Raw genomic sequence first — 20250 nt, 5'->3', positions numbered from 1 at the left:
TGCAGCGGTCCCCAACCTTTTTTGCACCACAGACCGCTATATGGCATATTTTCGCGGACCGGGGGGGGGGGGGTTCACTTGATCGTATTCAAATCCACCCCCCCGCCCCTGCACGGACCGGCCGGGCGGGTAAATACAATCAAGTAAAATGATACTGTATGACTGGCATAAAATCAAATACAAACAGCATAAAAATAAAGCAAGCCGGTCCCATCTAGGCGTAATCGGAGAAAATGACAGACGAAGTGTGCTCCTGATGTCCAGTCTGCTCTGTAGCTTTGTTTTGGTCGCTGTAACCGCAGAAAATCCCGCTTCACAAAGATAGGATGTTATAGACAGGATGAGTCTTAACCTGTGTCAAGAGGCACTTACTGATGTAATTGGGACAGAATACCACATTTTTTTTTATATTTTTCAAAATAAAATATCACTCAGCCCGGTACCAAATGACCGACTGAGCGGTACCGGTCCACGGCCCGGTGGTTGGGGACCACTGGTGTAGTGTACAGGGGGTTACAAGGGGCGATCAGCCTCTCATGATCACCTCCCGCTCAGGAATTGTGAGGTCAAATCAAACATGTTTGATATTCTCCCGACCGTCGTGGGCAGATCGCTCAGGGTGCATGTGCAAAGAAGGATTTTTATTTTTCCTCTCAGATGTAAACACAGCAGTAAGGCAGGGATGCAATGAGTGAAATGGAGTTCTTTCTGTAAAATTGACAGAGCGTAGTAGCCACGTTTGCTCAGCCATGTCTTTGTCCAAATAGTCGAAATTATGACTTTGAATCTCATAATCATGACTTTATATCTCAAAATTATGACTTTCAAAGACGAAATTATGACTTTATATCTCATAACAATGACTTTGTATCTCAAAATAATGACTTTGAATCTTATAATTATGATTTTATATCTCACAATTATGACTTTCAAAGATAAAAAGTAACAATTTTGACTTTATATCTTATAATTATGACTTTATATATCTCACAATGACTTTGAAAGTCGAAATTAGGACTTTATATCTCATAATTATGACTATATATTTTAATGACTTTGAAAGTCGTAATAATGTCTTTATATCTTATAATTAAAACTTTGAAAGTCGTGATAATGACTATATCTCATAAATGACTTTCAAATTGATATTTATGACTTTCTATTTGGCATTTTTTTTTATGTCCAGTGGCGGAAATGGGCTTCCATAGAACAGTGATAAAAGGTAAGTAACAATAATAGGACATGTGTTATGCAGAGGTGCAGAACCATGAGTGGTTTGTTTTGAAGAGCTCCAACAAAGATGGGCGTGAGCTCCTCTTCGTCTCCCGTGGCTGGGAACAAACACACTGAAGGGGCGGAGCTTTAAAACAAAAACACTAAAGATTCCAGCGCCAACATGGCCGCCATATTAGCTAATACCGCTTAAAGTCAAGCATGTCCTGAGCCAACATGGCCGACCACGTTGCTCAGTTGCAGGGTGAAAGTGGGCGGGACCTATGGGAGGCTGGGGGGGTCACATGATCCACACAGAGCCAAGCTGAGCAAATCCAATATGGTGGCCAGCTTGGCAGGTCTACGGTTCCTGTTGATGGTGTTGCTGCTCTGCGGGATCAGGTTCGGCGCCTGCAGCGAAGAAGCTCCAACGGTCGTAGGGCTGCGACTGGAAGACTCCACCGGCTCGGTGTGGATGAAGGGTCGGACCATCTATGCGCCGCAAGCAGCCACGTTCAAGCTTCGTCTGTTTGGGGCTAATCTGAATGGAAGCTGGCCGAGGGTCGGCTTCGCTTTGGGGGCCGGGGCAGCCGCGGGGGCGCTGGGTGATGCCCCCGACCCGTGCGAAGACGAGTCCCGCCGCAAGAAATCCGCCTTTAAGGTAGCGGAGTACCTGGAGCAGGATGAGCAGCACAGCAGGCTGCTGAGGGTGGAGGTGGAGGGTGGGAGCATCCCCGAGGGTTTGCATCACCTGTGTCTGCAGAGCCACGGCGGCTGGGAGTCCGTGGGCTCCGACAGACTGGAGGTCAGCCCGGGGTTCCCGGCGGACATCCCGCCGTGGGCTCTGGCTCTGCTGGTGGTGCTGATGCTGGTGGTGTGCGGGCTGCTGAGGACCGTGAACCTCAGCCTGCTGTGGCTGGACCCCGCAGAGCTCTATGTTCTCCACAGCTGCGGATCCGAGGAGGAGAAACGAGCCGCTAAGCGCCTGGAGCCGATCAGGAGGAGAGGGAACTTCCTGGTGAGTTTCTGAGAGCAGTTGGAATCTATGGAAGCCCGTTTATGCCATTCTAAAAAAAAACATATCTCATAATAATAAGATACTATTGCAAAATTATGACATATCTCCATCCATCTTCTCCGCTTATCCCGAGTTGGATCTCAGGGGTAGCAGCTTTGGTAGGGAGGCCAGGCGTCCCCCTCCCCAGCTGCCTGGGTCAGCTCCTCTGGGGAGATCCCAAGGCGCTTCCAGGCCAGCAGAGAAACATAGTCCCGCTAGAGCAGGGGTAACTAATAAAAAAAAAATCAGCGGGTCCGTATAAAGAAAATCAACAACCAGTAATTCTGTTTCAATTCAGTTTATTTCTGTAGCGCCAATTCACAACACACGTCATTTCAAAGCACTTTACAGGTCACCAGATCATCCAGTCAAATCGATTCAAAGTTTTCTATCTAAGGAAAACCAGTTGATTGCATCGACTCATTGAATTGAATGCAATCCCTCACACTATGCATGCTTGTAGCGACAGTGGAGAGGAAAAACTCCCTTTTAACAGGAATAAACCTCCAGCGGAACCAGGCTCAGTGTGAGCGGCCATCTACCGAGCCCGACTGGGGTTCAAGAAGACAGAAGCAGAGATACAAAAAGCGGCTGTAAAAGGCGGCCCGGTAAAGAAAACAACAGCCATGCAGACGAGCTCCGAGCCAGCTCCCATGTCAGAGGATGAAGAGAGCACATCCGGCCAGTCACAGTCAGAGAAACAGGACTACACTGGAAAACAGGCAGATCTCCAACATCTAACAAAGGTGTTGATTCTCTCCAGGATGGATCCATATTTTTTTTTTATTCTGTTCATGGTGGAGAATCCTGCTTCACAGCAGCCGGTTGAGCCAAACATCCTCAGGATCATCTTTGAGCACCATTTCACTTTTCTTTCACCAGTTCACCACAGTTCTTCCAGCAGTCCACACTTTCTCTGCTCTCTTTTTCTCATCATCTTCTCCTTCTTTCCCATCGCCCGGCTTGCCACAGGTTTGCCTGCTGTGTCTAAAAGTAGCAGCAGCAGCAACTCAGACTGACAGCAGCTCATTGGCTCATTTGGATTACGCGTAGCCTGGAGCCGGACGCTCTGGAGGGCTTTACCGTATTAGCAGGAGAAGCAGCGCAAGTGAATTTAGACACTGTCGTTGGACAACATGCAGTAATTGATTGTTTTAAATCAGGTTGGGTCCGGATCCTGACCGCGGTCTGCTAATCTGTGACCTCTGGTTAAGGGGATCCAGTTCTTGCAGCATGATGCAAAGCTCATGACCATAGATGAGGGTAGGAACATAGATCGACCGGTAAATCAAGAGCTTTGCTTTTTGGCTCAGGACTCTCTTCTCTACAGCGGACCACTACAGGGCAGGCTTCACAGCAGATAATGCCGTGCTGTTGATCTCCCACCATCTTCCACTCATTCGTGAACAAGACCCCAAGATACTTTAAACTGCTCCACTAGGGGGCAGTACATCCTCCCCAACCTGGAGAAGGCACCCTACCCTTGGTGGAGTCCAACCCTCAGCTGAAATGAGTCAGACTTACTACCAGCAATGCAGACCAGGCTCTGACACCGCAAACTCCCATGCACCCTCCAGGATCCTGCTGAGGGTGTAGAGCAGATCCAGTGTTCCACGGCCAGGAGGGAAAACAACAGATATCTCCTAGTAATGGATAGCTAAGTCATAATTATAAAATATTCAGGTTTTTTTTTTAATAAGAGTGGTGGGAGGGGCTTCCATAGAGAGCAGAGAAGCACCAGCAGAGAGGTTTTTCCATTGGCTGTTTTCTTTCCTTCTTGCTAACAATCCTCTCTCTCCCATCCAGACGTGCTCGCTGCTGTTCCTCTGCGTCCTGGGCCACTCCTTCCTGGCGGTGCTTCTCTACTGGGCGCTGGACTCCATCTTCTCGGCGGCGTTTACCAGCGGCTTTCTGATCTTCTTCCTGGCTGAGCTGGCTCCTCACATCCTGTGCTCCGGGTACGGCTTCCAGCTGGCGCCTGGACTCACCTGGCTGGCCCAGGTCTGCATGGTGCTCACCTGTCCCCTGTCCTGCCCTCTGGGGCTCATCCTGGACCTGGGCCTGGGGAGAGACATCAGCACCTGTGGGATACGAGAGAGGGCTATGGAGATGATCCGTGCCAGCGTCAACGATCCCTACAGGTAGTATAGATCGGGGATATTTATTAGAAACTCAGGCACCAACACCAGTGGTTCCCAATGTAAGGGTCGGAGACCACTATAGCTCCATTTCTACTAACCTTTAGAAACTGTGCTGAGATCGGTCTGAGCACGGAACCGAGATAACTGTTGAGTGTAAATGGGAGACAAAACTGAATCGGACCGCGCCAGACACAACCGAACCGTGCTAACATGGTACTAGTTCATCAGTAGGTCTCAGCGCGGTTCAGTTCTAGCTCAGTTTTCATAAACAAAGACCGCATGAGCAGACCGCTTCATCTCCTTACAGTGAGCCTCAACAGGGCTTGGGCGTCATGACGTAATTACTTTGCGTGGCCGCCATGTTGATGGCCTCTTTTACCAAGGCTCAGACTACTGCCCATGACTACCGCGTACTGTACTCCCTCTCAGCCGTGTTTTAATTTGATTAATTTCACCTTAACTTGATTTCCACCATGGTAAACCGTTGCTGTATTGTGGGCTGTAACAGCGCAACACATGATTGCCATGGGAACAACATAGAAAATGGGTTAACTTTCCACCTTTTTCCTGCCTGGAGGCGTAACCACGGAGAGTGTCAGAGATAAAGAGTCGTTGGCTAGCTCTATTTAATGTGTCCAAGTAAATTCCAGATCCTTTTTGGGATTTTAACATCTTTTTTCTCTCAACTTCTACGTCTCTTCGTTCAACAACAACGTTGTATCAGAGCTATGTTTACGTTCGCGTAGCCATCCACATGGCCGCCACGTCCCAAAATGCAACCCGTATCCCAAGCCCTATTAACATGACATTTCAGACATTCATAAAAATCCTAGCTTCCCTATCGAGCCACAAGATGTCCAGTGATGCTTCTGCTTATCAGTGTGATGAACCTCAATGTCTATCCTTGTTTCCTGCATCTGGAAGCCCTGATATACTAGCGTTAGTCGTATCCACTTCCCAAAAGCCGACTCTGTCAAGTAAATCCACCAAAGGCTGCTTTCTTCGCCTGACTCTCTGCAAACTTCCTAAATGTTACAGGCACCGCCATGTTGGTTTGCTTGTTTCTTTCCAGAGGGCAGTAGTACCGTCGATCGCCACTAGAAGGTGATGAACCATGCTAGTGTCATGTGTAAATGGTCGTAAGGAACCAAGCTAGTCACGGATCGGTTTTCAGAGGGTAGAGTAAACGGGGCTATTGTGTGTCATAAAACTGTCTGTGTGGGACACGGAAGGAGGATAATTCTCATTTCAGTCACTATGACGATAAGATAATAAAATTCCTGTAAGAAATCAAATCTTTTAAAGGCAGTTTTAAACTAAACATCTAAACGGAACAATGAAAGCATACTTACTACGCCCCGGGTCCCGTCCATGTTACTCTCCATTGTTTACTTTCCTGATATCAGTCATAGTGGTGACATCATCAAAGCTAATGTGATGCTTCAGCAGACATGCAGCCTTTTTTGCCAATGGGATGATGGTGGTTAGCTAGTCCAGTGCTAGCTAAACCTGCATTAACCCAATCATTTCAGGCTTTCTATAGTTATAAACATTCTCAGCCAATGTTAGCCCCTTTTTAAAAATAGTCTGCTAACTAAAACTAGGCTGATATCAACCAACATGTGTCTCAGAAGGGGGGACGAGTGATCATTTGGTGTTTTGGGCATGTGGCAGTGATGCAGCAGGGGGGGGGGTGGATGTTAAACTACAGCAGGGTAGCAATGTCAGCAGGGTGGCTGCTTTTTGACATGGGGATGTAAACAAGTAATCAAGTTACAAATAATTGTATAATAAATAAACGTTTGAAGCGTGATAGAAAAAGACATGCTAGTAGTTAGCATGGTAGGCTTTTGTAATTTAATGCACTTGATGGAGGCACATTTCCCAGCACTGAATGCAAGATTACGCTAAATTAGAGTGCAATGTCACAGTTAGTGTCCACTTGATTGAAACAAAGTGGTAAATAATCAGCAAGTGAACCATTGAAATGACTTTCTGTCAGTGTGTTTACTGTCTGTCTGTTTTCTATCTGTCTTTTTTTCTCTGTCTGTTTTCTGTCTGTTTTCTGTCTGTCAATGCGTTTTCTGTCAGTGTTTTTGTTGCACACGATGCTCCGTCCCAGTTAACTGATTGAAATGGGGAGTGCATCCTAGTGGTTAGGGCATAGGGCGTGGAATCCTGAGGTTGTGAGTTTGAAACCCACTCCCACAGACTGCCACTCTGGCTCTCTGAGCAAGACCCTTAACCCCACACTGCTCCCCGGGCGCTGCACAGCGGCAGCCCACTGCTCCCCAAGGGATGGGTTAAATGCAGAGAGTTAATTTCTGCATTGTGAGATCAATAAAGATCAATTTATTTATTTTTTTAATTCGAAGCTTCTACTTTGAAAATGTGCATTTATCAAATAAACAAATATGATGGAGTTCACTTATTAATGGTGATGTTGAACAGCTGTTCAACGAACATATTTGTAGGTCAGCTGTGGTATTTAGGACTCTTATTCTGAAGGTCTGGAGGAAGCTGTGTCTCAGCTCTTCTTTGGCATTGACACTTTAGGTGGATACAGTCCTCTAACTGATTTCAGCTGAAAGCTAGTTTTTATTTGACAGCCTTAATGACTTAATCTTTGACTCAGAGTTTGCTTTAAGCCTGAAGTGGAAATGTCACCTTGGGGGATGATTAATAAGCTGAGCTGAAGTTTCTTATGTAGCACACCTGACCTCGATTGGGAAGCTAACCATTTCAAGATGTCGCCACACAGACTTCTACCTTTTTAAAGTTTAACAACAGATTTAACACGTAACTATGACTCCTGGGTCAGAGGGACGTGTTGACCCACATTGTGAAAATGAGAATGTTTTTGTGTGACTTTGTGCAGAGGTGAACTTGAACCCGTTTCAGTCGATCAGAGACACGTTTGAACTCGTCATCCACAGACTGAGTGCATCCTTCCAAGGCAGGAACATTTTCCAGGAACCAGGGAGTTTTCTTGGAGGAAAAATTACCCCATAATATATTTAACCCAGTAAAGTTTCCAACATGGATAGTACATCTAGGCTAACACCTAGAGCTACGTCACAGCACAGGACTAAAGCTTTAGTTGAAAAGTTTCAGTGTGTTTTGCACCAAGTCCATTGCTTTAGGCTTTAGTTATTTCAAAAATAGGCTTTTAAAAGGTGTAAGGTTGCATTACCTGCCTATACCTATAGACAAAAATCCAGTTAATGATGATAACATACGGCTATATACCCAAAGCTTCTGTCCTGATGGTGTTTAGACTGTCTTTTTCGAGCCTAAATAGAATTCAAGCGCCGATCCTGATGAGAAGCTATAAACAGACGTGGCGCCATCCACTGGAAGTACTGCCTAACTACCAGAAAGCTAGATGATGGCCTGGAATGCCTGGAACGGAAAATATACAACTTTGATAATATGCTTTAAAAGTGGGGCTTCAACTAACACCTATTTTGCTAAAGAATTAACCTGATGATAGTTTTAATTTTTTTATAAGATCATTTTACTCAGATTTTGAACCAGGAGAAGCTAAAACTATGCCCCTTTTGCTCTAATAACTGTTTTGAGCAGGTTCCTCATTCTGCTAAAGGCATGTTTTTTGAGACTGCTTAACAATTAAGTCATTTAAATTCCAAATTAGCTGATTATTTCAATGATCCATTTATCACGATTAATCTATGACTATACGTCGCTCTGGAGTTTAAGTCGCATCAGCCGTAAAATGCATTATGAAGACGGAAAAAAAAAACATGTATACGTCTCATCTGACTAAAAGTCTCACTTTTTTTCCAAGGCTATCGATGGAATCCGTGTTCTGATGACTGGAGTGTGGTAGGCTACTGCTGGAAGACCGCATTGTTTCATCTCATGAACGAGCGTGTGAGAAGCAGTGATAACGCGCCAGTTACCCTGTCGCCTGCTCTGCTTGTTTTAAATATCACCACTACTATCAATAATACTATCATTCCTCTGCTTTTCTCCAGTTTTTCACTGCATCCAAACTGTCGTTCAGCTGCCCTATTGCCATTTTCCACTGCATATTCAATTACTTTCAGCTTGAATTTACCAGTATATACATTTCTTTTGGGTGGAATATTTTTATTCATTCGCTGTTGTTGTAATGCTAATTTTTGTTTGGGTAAGTTGTAACGTTTTTTTCCTTTCAGTGGTATTAATAAAATACATGTATACATGTATAAGCTTCATCTCCAGCTTTAGTGAACTCCAGCTTTTTTCCCCGAGAAACTCCAGTTTTATCATTCTTGGAATCAAATATCTTCTCATTGTAGAGAACAAATGTCCCAAATTTACACATTTTGACATATATTTTCCGCGTTAAAGCTGCTGAACTAATGAAGAGACTGGGCTCAACTCCTGCAGAGCTGAAATAAATAGCTGAAAAAGCCCCATATTTCATTAGAAGCTCTTACTGCTGCGAGTCAACAAGCTAACGGGAGCTAGCATTCTTCTTCGTCCTTACTCCAGGGGTGATATCTAGAGCTCCCCCTACAGGTTTGGTGGGGACAGTTCAGTAGATATCAGCAGCTTGTAGCCCAGTGTGGTTAGTTATGGTGGAGTATAAGGGCCAGGCTCAAGATTTTTTTTCTTTTATTATAACTTGTAACCTTACAAGAATAAGGTCGTAATATTACGAGAATGAGGTTGTAACAGTACGAGAATAAAGTCGTAACAGTACGAGAATAAAGTCGCAACGGGAATAGTCATAAAATTAAGAGAATAAAGTCATAACATTACGAGAATAAAGTCGTAACATTACGAGAATAAAGCCGCAACGGGAATAGTCATAAAATTAAGAGAATAAAGTCATAACATTATGAGAATAAAGTCAAAACATTATGAGAATAAAGCAATAAAATTATGAGAATGAAGTTGTAACATTACGAAAATGAAGTCGGAACTTTACGAAAATGAAGTCGGAACATTAGAGAATAAAGCCGTAACATTAGAGAATAAAGCCGTAACATTACGAGAATGAAGCCGTAACATTACGAGAATAAAGCCGTAACATTACGAGAATAAAGTCGGAACATTACGAAAATGAAGTCGGAACATTAGAGAATGGAGCCGTAACATTACGAGAATGAAGCCGTAACATTACGAGAATAAAGCCGTAACATTACGAAAATGAAGTCGGAACATTAGAGAATAAAGCCGTAACATTACGAGAATAAAGTCGGAACATTACGAGAATAAAGCCGTAACATTACGAGAATAAAGTCGGAACATTACGAGAATGAAGCCATAACATTACGAGAATGAAGTCGTAACATTACGAGAATGAAGTCGTAACTAGAATAGTCATAAAATTACAAGAATAAAGTCGTAACATTATGAGAATAAAATTACAAGAATAAAGTCGTAATATTAAGTGAATAGTTAGTAAATTACGAGAAACAATGTGTATTTTATGACAGCTCCTACAAGAAGCACTTTCTTCCCTAAAATGAGGAATGTGGAGCATTATGTGAAGTTATACTTCTCTGGACTTTTAGCAGCAGCATCAAACTGGGCAGCAGGTCAAAGGACTCAGGTTGCTGATTGGTGGAGCTGGTCGGCCGCCATATGCTGGTCGGAGCTCGAAGCTTTCCTTCTGAAACAGGTTGTGGTATGATGACTTCATTGTCGTAATAATACAACTGTATTCTCCTAATGTTACGACTTTATTCTGAAAATATCTCTAACCTGGCCCTAATACTCCGTCGTAGTTAATATATGTATGTTTCCAGTTTAATAAAACTAAAATTGTGGGTTTGGCTCATAGTGGGGCGTGCTTTATAGTTGTAATGTGGTAATTGCTTTTAATCATATTAACATAATACTGCCTCCTGCCCTTTACAAACCTAAATTTGGTTAGATTGTATATCACAAATTAGTGGCACCACAATGGAAAAGGTGTTTTATATGAGAACAAAAAAAGAAAAGTACATTTCAGTGACACAGAGAGAACACAAAATTGTATTTGTCTTTGAAAATAGTGAAACATTTGAATTTAATTAAATCACTGGAAGGTTCACACTTGATCTTGGAAAGATCTAGAACTTCTTTGAGAGAAACCAAATGTTTGCTGTAAATGTGTGTTTTCCTGGCAGTGAGTTTGTGAAGGAGGAGTTCAGCCGCGGGATGCTGCGTACCAAGACGGTGGAGGACATCCTGACCCCTCTGAAGGACTGCTTCATGCTGCCCAGCTCGGCCGTCCTCGACTTCTCCACCATGTCGGAGATCATGCAGAGCGGATACACCCGGGTGCCCATTTATGAGGAGGAGAGGTGAGAGCGGAGCGTAAGCGCTGTCAACATCTTTCCACATCAGGGTTGGGCCATTACCTCGTTTTAAGAATAGATATGAGCCATCTTTAGCTTTTATCTGTGACCAACTGGATTCAATATGTTAGTGCCAGGAGCCTCCAGCTTCACATGTAAACAATCTGCAGTAGCTTTACTCTAACACCAGAGGGTGCCATAAACACCAACAGAATCCTAGTTTTACCTTGTTAAAACATTTTTTCCAACCATATACTACATTTCATTTAAAGAAATCAGTTACACACAATTAAAATATGTTAAATACAAATAACATAATTATGGAAAATGTAAAAGATAATTCAGTATATCCTTTCATGTTTGTTTAATCCTTTCTTGCTGACTGTTTAATTGAAGGTATTGTTGAGATTTTTCTCGAATGTTTTTTAAAGACCCGCCCTCTCCAATTTAAAAAAAATGTGAGCCCGTTTCTCCTCGTGCGCGCTCCATTAAAAGTTTCTCTTCACTATATAGAGCAGGGATTATATACAGTTGTAGCCTTACAAATTTTCCCCACTTTCCTCGATGGATCCTTGGCTGGTTCTCTACAATTTCTTCTTTAAACATCAATCTTTGTGGTAAAATCTTCTTTCTGTGATGATTTGTGGACATTAAGATCTAAAGAGAAGCTTCATCTTCTGGTCAGACCCTGTAGTTCAGTGAAAGGTTGGAGTCAGAATAAAAAATATGCACGCCCTGAGGAAGGCCATCGGCTGGAAGGGCCCTTTTGAATGGCTGTTACTGTAGTGGGTTTTATTTAAATGATCCACCAACAAATAAAAGATCGTCCTCTATACCTTTAATGGCTCCCCAAATTTCTAGCTTTTTTTTTTTATTGTTCATGATTGATGTGTTTTGATTCCTCTGATTCCTCTATCAGGCCACTGTCCATCTCTCCAAAGAAGTGCTATCAATGTTTTGGCTAACATTAATACTCAAATTTTAAAATATTTTTTGCCTTTTCTTAATCTTTAAAGGGCCAAAAATCATGAATTAGTAGTAGAAAAAACTTTCATCGTAAAAATAATCGTTTGTCTCGTAATAATGGTAAAAATCTAGAAAGTAAATTCCATTATTTTCCTCCAGAAGATAAAGTCTGTTAATCCTGTTCTGTTTTCACCCAAACCTGCTGAAAGGTTTCAGCTGAAATGAATAATCTGTGATGGAAAATGTTTCCCTCTGAAATGAATCACTTCTCGTTGAAACATTAATGAACGCTGGTCTGAAGGGTAACTGATGGTCACATCTTAACTTTAGCAATAAAACCTTCAAAACAGAAAGAAAGACCAATGAAAAGCTATAAATTAGCCGATGTCATGTTCAATTCAAAGAACCTGTTGTTTCCATTTATTTTACTTTAATCATTCAGGGAGGTCGTATCTATACCCTGCATCACAAATACAGAGCAATGATATTCACTCTGTGCATTTAACCCATCCACCTTGGGGAGCAGTGGGCGCCACTGTGGCAGACTGTGGGAGTGGGGCTTGAACTCAGGTTTCCAAGCCGAGTCCTCTAACCACTAGAATACCACTCCCCTCCTAAGGCAGGTTTATACTCAGAAACCAGGTCGTCTGTGTGTTGCAGTGAACACAGATATGCACCCACCCCTTCTGCAGACACTCTGCTGCACCTCTCCCCAATTGTAGGTGACCGCAGACAGTACCGCAGACAAGAGGCCTCTGATTGGTCAAATCTACATTCACTCTGCACTATGCTGTTTGGCACCTTAGCGGCTTGCTTTGTTTGTATGACCGCCATTATGGAAAACGACTTTTGAAGATGGACCAGCTAGAAGAGCGAGGAGCGAGAATGCTTGGACCGTTTCTCCACCTGGATCCCCGCTCTTTTTTGCCAATCAGTTCCCTCCGTTGTCGCACAAACTTCCCCCCATTTCCTCACCGCTTTGGTCGTATCTAGACCCCCTAGATCCTGATTGTCCCTCTTGTGTTGTGGCGTGGAATAACATAGCGAAGACCACGCTTCAATATTGGACATAGATCAAAAAATATCTGCGACAAGCTCACTGCGACACACTGCTGCGGGAGGATAAGCAGCCCTTTAGGATGCAAAAACAAAACAAAATTTAGGCAAAGGTCACAAAAACATAAAGGTTTTATAAAATCCTGCAGAACTATATATGTTTAGGATCCTGTTTTTAGTTTGTTTTGTTTTGTTTTTAGAATGTTCTCTGCCTGATCCATGATATAGATCTACTCAGTCTATTTCTATAATAAAGTTCAGTTATTTTAGAAATCTCTTTCTCAGTTTGAACCCGTACTGTTGGATATTTGTTTTCAGGATGTAGTTTGTCCTGTTAACATGATTTACTCCAAAAAAAAGAAAAGAAAATTAAAATCTATTCACTGGACTTAGTTTCCAAGTTTGAAGACATTTCGCTTCCCATCCAGGAAGCTTTTCTTTTTCAGTTCCAAAGTTGTTTGTAATTTTCTTTTTTTGCAATGACTATGACCTGGATGACAGGAACCTCCTTCACCAGCAACATGATTTACAGTATTTCTAACTTCCTTTTATCTCTTATACTAATTAAAGTTGCCTGTTGTGATAAAGATGAATGCCTTCATCTATTTATACACAGACTTTTCTTGTGTAGAGGAGTCTATGACAGCCTCTTAAAACTATGATAACATTAAAGTTGTAGGGAAATCATATTTAAATGTCAAATCATTCTTGCTTAAACATGTATATAAATGTACTCTTTATCAGAAGATACTGTGTCAAAATTTAGAACATTTCTATTAAAAAAAAGCCTGTCCTAAAATCCGTGTTTTATCTTATGCAGGACAGTTAGTTCTACGTCAGCCTGAACACCTAAATTCGGCCAATCATATATCAAAGGTCATCTGTCAATCAAATTTTTTGGTCATAGCATCTTGATTCATATGTCACAGCTAATATACGCAACGGTTGAAATAAGAAATAAGAATCCTTTCCTTTCCCATTGAGTTCCGTCCCAGTGTTCACGGGGATGGACGTCTGTGTCTTCAGCAGGCGTAGAGCTAACAGAACTGGCATCGTTGTGAGGCAAGGGCTCAAACATGTACGGCTGGAAGCCTTCTACACCAAACCAAGCTTTTGCTGCCCTGGCGTCCTCTTCCACAACATCTTCATCCCCGCTTTCCTTCTCTAAATAAAAAATGGATGACGGAGGAGACTCATCCACGACCTCCGACACTAAACTCTCCTCCTCTTGCATGTTTCCTCTGTCCATAGCGTTCCTTGACAGTGTCGTTTCTAAGTCACCAATTTAGTGCTACTTGGTCCCAATGGAATTTCCCATTGGGAACCTGCTAGCACTAAGTTGCTAACTGGTTAGCAAGATGCTTCCGACAAATCTGCCACAATCAAACATGCTTGAGAACCTTCCGCCACAACAATCCCGCCCCCTTGATAAACGACCAACAACATTCACTTTATTCACTCGTGTAAATTCGTGCACCACTCAGGAGAATTCGGAAATGCAACGGTTGAAACAGCCGCTTCGCTACGACTTTAAAAAGCAAACAGCTGTGGTCTATGGGGTGAATCTGTGCCCATTAATGTTGCAAATATTATATAAATGTTGGTATCAGCGTTTATGCCTTTCTCCTCATATCAGTATCTCGTGATACGTGCCTGTGTTCACTGATTCATTAACGCATTTAGCAGCCGTGCCCCGACATCACATGGACGGCATGCGTTGCTGCTTCCTCCATCGTTATAAATTGCTAACGTTTTGGTTGATTTGCTAATAGATGTCTCTTTTATGTTTAAATTGAATTCAGTTTGTGCAACATTTGTTCATTATTTTCTATTTTTATTAGGGATGCACGATATAATCGGCCCCCTATCGGTATCTGCCTTAAAACTGAATATCGGACATCGGCCACCCCACCGATATTTAACCCGATATTTGATCAGCTTCTGAGTTTCTAAAGTCTAAAAAAAAAAATACCTCTTCTTCTTCATCAAAAACTTCTTTTTTACAGACTTAAAAACTTCTAAAGACGAGGGAAAAAATATTGATACATTAAAATATCACAATATCTTCATATGCTGATATATTGCCATTTAAAAACACCATATCAATCTCTTTTACTGATGAAATATTGCTATATGTCATCGTTATGCTACGAAATCCCCCGAAAATTCACAAAATTTTGTCATATTTTTATATGTTGATATATTGACGCGGTATCGACCTATTTTACTAACAAAATCTCACAAGAATTTGCAAAATATCACGAGAGTTTGTAACAGAACGATGAAATTTCACGAGATTTTGAAAGTAAAATAGATCGATACCGCGTTTTTAAAAATCAATTTGATATCAGCATATGAAAATATATTTGAGTATATTATTTTTCAAAGTGTCAGAAATGGATAACAAAACTGCTATTTTCAATGACTACTTATTTTTGTCCAGCTTCAACATCGGTATCGATATCGGTTATCGGCTACACGAGTTTTAAAATATCGGCATATGGGATATCGGCCAAAATCCCAATATCGTGCATCCCTAATTTTAATTATGTAAAGGGAGAAAGGAAAAGGCAACAAGGATTAGTCCAAAACCATCTGCAGCTCCGTTTGACTTATGTCAAAATAACCTGCCTTAAATAAAATCAAGTTCCAGATCTATCATTTTTTGGAAAAAATGCTTTTTTTTTTTTCTTTTTTTTTTTTTCTAAAACAGAGAGACAGGTTGGTGTCTGAATGCCACCAATCTGAGAACTGTTCCTGATGTTTGGTTTCCTGCAGGTCCAACATCGTGGAAATCCTTTATGTGAAAGATTTGGCGCTGGTGGACCCGGAGGACTGCACCCCCATGACGACCATCACCAAGTTCTACAATCACCCGCTGCATTTCGTCTTTAACGACACCAAGCTGGACGCCATGCTGGAGGAGTTCAAGAAAGGTGGGCTCGCCCCGTCGTCTCTCTAACCGTAAACATCTGCGTCACCGTCTCTATTTGTGCTCTACCTTAATGTTCATTTCCTGCACTTTTATTGTCGTTTTGTTTTTCTCGCTTCAGTCCTCAACATTATAAATAGATATAAAAATGTTTTAACACCAAAGAGGTTTTCTTTTAGCAAAAAAAAAAAGCAGGAAGTACATTTTTTCTTGTTTTTCTCATCCTATTAGGATTTGTGCTTTTTCTCAGGGGTTTATTATTGATCATTATAGATATTTAGAAACAGTTTTAATAATAAAAAAGATTGTTTATAGATAAACAAATTAATTATGTGTAACTAGAAGACTAGCCCTCTATACTAGGAGCTTATGGAGGGAATTTTGGTCCATTATTTCAACAAGGAATGAAAACGTTTTGTAAAAGGAAATTTGACTAAAATGTAATCCAGAAATGAAACTTAAAAAAAAAAAAACTTTTTAATAATAATAAAAGAAAGTTTTTAAGAATAACTTTGCTGTTTTCCTAGAGTTTATTTATTTATTTATTTTTCAGATTTTAGGTTTGAAATACATTTTTTTTCTGTTTCTTAGATTGAGTTTTATAAATTGCATTTCACAGATTACATTTTCTTCCCCCAATATAAACTCTTTCTATTGACCGAAACCCCAAAACTTTTTAATCTCAATATTACTTGTATAAAATTTAACCATGTATATATTTTTTAGGTGTTAGAATTACCTGCAACATCATTTAAGATCAGTTTTTATTTTATTTTGCAAAGACATCAAACATCAGGGAAATATTTCTTCTATCTCTTATAATAAATCATTTAGCATCAAAAACCATTAAAAGCAATCAAATTTGATGGAATTTTAACTAAAGTGAAAAAACAAAATATAACGACTCTTTTAGAGTTAACTCTGTTTTTTATGTTCATGTTTTTTTAAAGACTTTGAGTCAATCTTTCCATCAGGATTAGATAAGGAAGTGGCCCAGAGCATCACAGATCCTCTACTGTGCTTAACAATGGACATTTATTCATTCATAGTTAGAGTGGAGCTCTTTCATGTTAGCAATCAAAGCACGCTGCCTCGCCATCAACCCCAAAGCAGGTGTCTCTGGCCCCGTCCACACGAAGTCAAAATGAACACGAAACGCTAATATTTTCCAAAACGTTTGCCGTAAAGACGGAGACGTAGAACAAATGTGATCGTCCACATGAATGCATGAAAACGCTGCAAAATGTATGCCAGGCCTGTAAGTGGCGCTGTGGTGCCAAAGCAAAAATAGGCGACGAAATGTTGGGCATGCGCACTAATATTTATACATGGTTGCCCTGCGGGTCCATTTTCGTGGTTCAGTCAAATTCAGGTGCTGAACTATGTCGTCTATATTGCTCTGTTCTTCCTGGAGATATTCCAGAAGAAGAAGATTCTGTTGTAAGCCCGACAGCAGGGTGAGTAGCATGAGCAGCAACCATTCAACACAGTACGACGCCATTGTTGTTGTGATATTGTGTCGCGCATGCGTGTTTAGAGGCGACGCTATGACGCATGCGTGTAATGAAAAAAATATGCGGTTAGAGCGTAAAGATGGAAACGCGAAAACGGCGTTTCAAAATCTTCCCACTCTGAAGGCTGAATAAAAAAAAGATCGTTTACAGGCCCCCGAAACGCCGGCTTCGTGTGGATGAGAGGCTGGTTTGGTGAAAAATTTGTGCGTTTAGGCCAGGGTTTGGCTTCATGTGGACGGGGCCACTATCAGCCGCTCGGTGCTCTGGTTGACTTTATGTCAGCTTTAGAGATTAAGTTTAACTTTAAAGAAATTTATGATTAAACAATTTCACCTGTTTGTTTTTTTTTTTCCATTCTCAAAACGCTTTTGTTGCATTTAATGGATCAGTTCTTACATTTTTTCTGTGTATTTTAAGGTCTTTAAGTCAAGCCAGCAAATTGGTGCTCATTATAATTCCAAAAAAGGTTAAGAACAACTGGACTTTTTTTTCTTCTTCTTTTTTTCTTCAAATTTTGAAGACGTTTCGCTTCCCACCCAGAAAGCATTCTCTATTCAAAATGTCTGGAATAGCGTTGAGCTCCAAACTTTATAAAGTAGCCCAACAAAAGCCTTGGAATTGCTTTGAAAATATGCCTAAAAAGTAAAAAAATAAAAAATCCACTGGACTTTGTTTCGTATTTTGAAGACATTTCCCGTCCCGCCCAGGACGCTTTTTCAATTCAAAATGTCAGAAATAGTGTTGAGCTTGAGGTTTTATACAGTAGCCCAAAAAGGCCTGTAGAAAACATGCAAATTGAAAAAAACAAACAGGTCCTGCCATTTGGAATGGGGGTCGTTTGGCTTCTTTGGTTAGCCTGCAACGCCCCATACCTGTCTATGTCTCTGAAAGGAGGGTCGTTAGATGGGATTGTTGGCCTGGCTGAACAGGTGAGGTTATCTGTTCCCCTGTAATGGGGTTGGGGCTGCGATGATGGCAGGTTGTAGGTTTTTTAAAGCTGAAATCTGAGTTCATCCCGTTTAAGGTTGTCTTTTCTTTCTTAACATAAATGGTTTCCTTCACTCCCCTCTCAAACCACATGTCTTCTTTGCCCAAAATGTGACCATTCTGGTCCTCCAAAGAATGTCCTCTGTCAATAAGATGTAGATGTACTGCAGAGTCTTGTCCAGAGGAGGGCGCTCTTCTGTTTTGAGCCATGCGTCTGTGGAGAAGTTTTTTGTTTTCTCCAATATAAAGATCAGAGCATTCCTCACTGCATTGAATTGTAGACACCACTCTGCTCATCTTAGGTTTCGGGGGTTTTGTCTTTAGGATGCACTAATCTCTGTTTAAGGCTCTTGTTTGGTTTGAAATGTGCTGGATTTCATTGCTGATTTTACAAACACCCAGTTTGTTATCCACAGGTTTAAAGAGAAAAATGCAAATTTAACCGAAATGGGTCCAGCCCTTAGTAATGGGGGGTAGTTGAGGTCATTGTTGGCCTGGCTTACAGGAGCAATATTTGACAGCTTGCCGTGGCGATGAGGTTGGAGGTGATAGTGTGGTTGGTTTTCTTCTCTTTCTTCTTATTCTAACCTCTGATGTTCATGTAGGTAACTCTCACATGGCCATCGTCCAGAAGGTGAACAACGAGGGGGAGGGGGACCCTTTCTACGAGGTTCTGGGACTGGTCACCTTAGAGGACGTCATCGAGGAGGTCATCAAGTCAGAGATCCTGGACGAGTCTGACGGCTACTGTGAGTGTCTGACGGCTCGCTTTTTCTTCTGCTGTATGGGGAGAAATTAGTTCCTTTACTATTAAAAGAAAGGAATATGTAAAAAAAAAAAGCCTAATTTGAAGAACTTTTTTTTTCTTTTAAAGGAAACTTCAAAAACCTTCTGAATCACTCAAAAGTTTTGAGTTATTAATGATGTACTTGCAAATGTTTGACATTTACTTGACAGTTTGCTGATTTTATAGCTTTTCTTTGCTCTACTTTTTTTCTGAATTCTTATTCCTTCCAAATATTTTTTTAAGATTCTATCTTTTTCTTTTTTCAGATTACATTTTTTTTTATATATAAAGACAAACTGAAAAAATTAAATCTTAAAACAAAAACTGAATTTTTTGGGGAAAGATAATATCTGAAAAATGTTTGTAAACACAATAATAATAATAAACTTTGAAAAGATAAAAGTAGAATAAAAGTGTTGACAAACAAAAAAATCTCAAAGGAACTGAAAAGATATGTAAATAAATTTCAAATAAATTAATAAAATGTTGGAGAATAATATAAAAAAAATGAAAAGCAATATATAATATAATATGTAATATTTGGATAAAATCTTAAAAAAAAAAAAAAAAATAACATAGAAAAGATTATATCTGAATAAAGTCTATAAAAGTAAAAATAAAAGCATTTGAAAACATGACATTTGGAAAACAGAATCTAAAAAAGGGAATACCGTTAGAATTTAGGTTAAACTTTTGTATAAACATTATGAATTGCTCCTCGAAACTATTTTTCTTTAAATTAAGAACTCCCAGTTCTGAAGCTCTTCTTTGCTGTCAATAATATTGGCACAGATTTCTCTCCATACCACCTCTGCTTCCCACATGTCTGTTCAAACCTGTTTCTGGTGTCGCCACACAGTGGACAGGAAGGTGAAGCGTCCGATGCCTCCTCTGGAGATCCCTCTGGAGCCCCGCGGCGCACACGAGGAGTTTTCCCTTTTCAAGCCTCCAGAGGGAGAACCCAAGATCCGCACGTCGCCGCAGCTCCTGCTGGCCACGCACCGCTTCCTGTCTAGAGGTCAGTGTGGAAAAAAATCTATAGAGACCGTTTTCTGGTTAGAAAGTCACTAAACACATGGGACATGGTTCCTATTTGTAGCCATGAAATTCTCATCAATACAACACGGTAAAAATGACCAATTAAAACTTAGCAGCACAATCTGTCATTTATAAAGCAGACGGAAAAAAAGAAATGACCAAAAATGAGATGAGGTGTAAAAGATTTAGCAGGAGATGAAGACATTTTTAATGCTGCATGTTTGGATCCTTGATGTCATGCTGAGATTCCTCAAACCATCAGCT

At 41.0% G+C, this 20250-nt stretch overlaps 1 protein-coding gene across 2 annotated transcripts in view; it reads left to right on the top strand.

Moving 5' to 3' along the window:
- The first annotated feature begins 1508 nt into the window (after positions 1 to 1508).
- LOC119790905 (metal transporter CNNM3) overlaps positions 1509 to 20250 on the top strand; it is a 38566-nt gene continuing 19824 nt past the window's right edge. Inside the window, exons 1-6 of one of the 2 annotated variants that reach the window (XM_038296656.1) lie at positions 1509 to 2230; positions 4076 to 4410; positions 10536 to 10712; positions 15507 to 15664; positions 18767 to 18910; positions 19808 to 19966. In XM_038296656.1, coding sequence (XP_038152584.1) covers positions 1553 to 2230; positions 4076 to 4410; positions 10536 to 10712; positions 15507 to 15664; positions 18767 to 18910; positions 19808 to 19966 — 1651 coding nt within the window. In that variant the 5' untranslated portion in view covers positions 1509 to 1552. The remainder of the gene's footprint in view (positions 2231 to 4075; positions 4411 to 10535; positions 10713 to 15506; positions 15665 to 18766; positions 18911 to 19807; positions 19967 to 20250) is intronic. The other variant, XM_038296655.1, reaches the window with a different exon arrangement.

This window comes from Cyprinodon tularosa, unplaced genomic scaffold (genome assembly GCF_016077235.1).
Source record: "Cyprinodon tularosa strain WSP-4 unplaced genomic scaffold, ASM1607723v1 ctg374, whole genome shotgun sequence".
NCBI lineage: Eukaryota > Metazoa > Chordata > Actinopteri > Cyprinodontiformes > Cyprinodontidae > Cyprinodon > Cyprinodon tularosa.
This window is presented reverse-complemented; position numbering and strand designations above follow the sequence as displayed.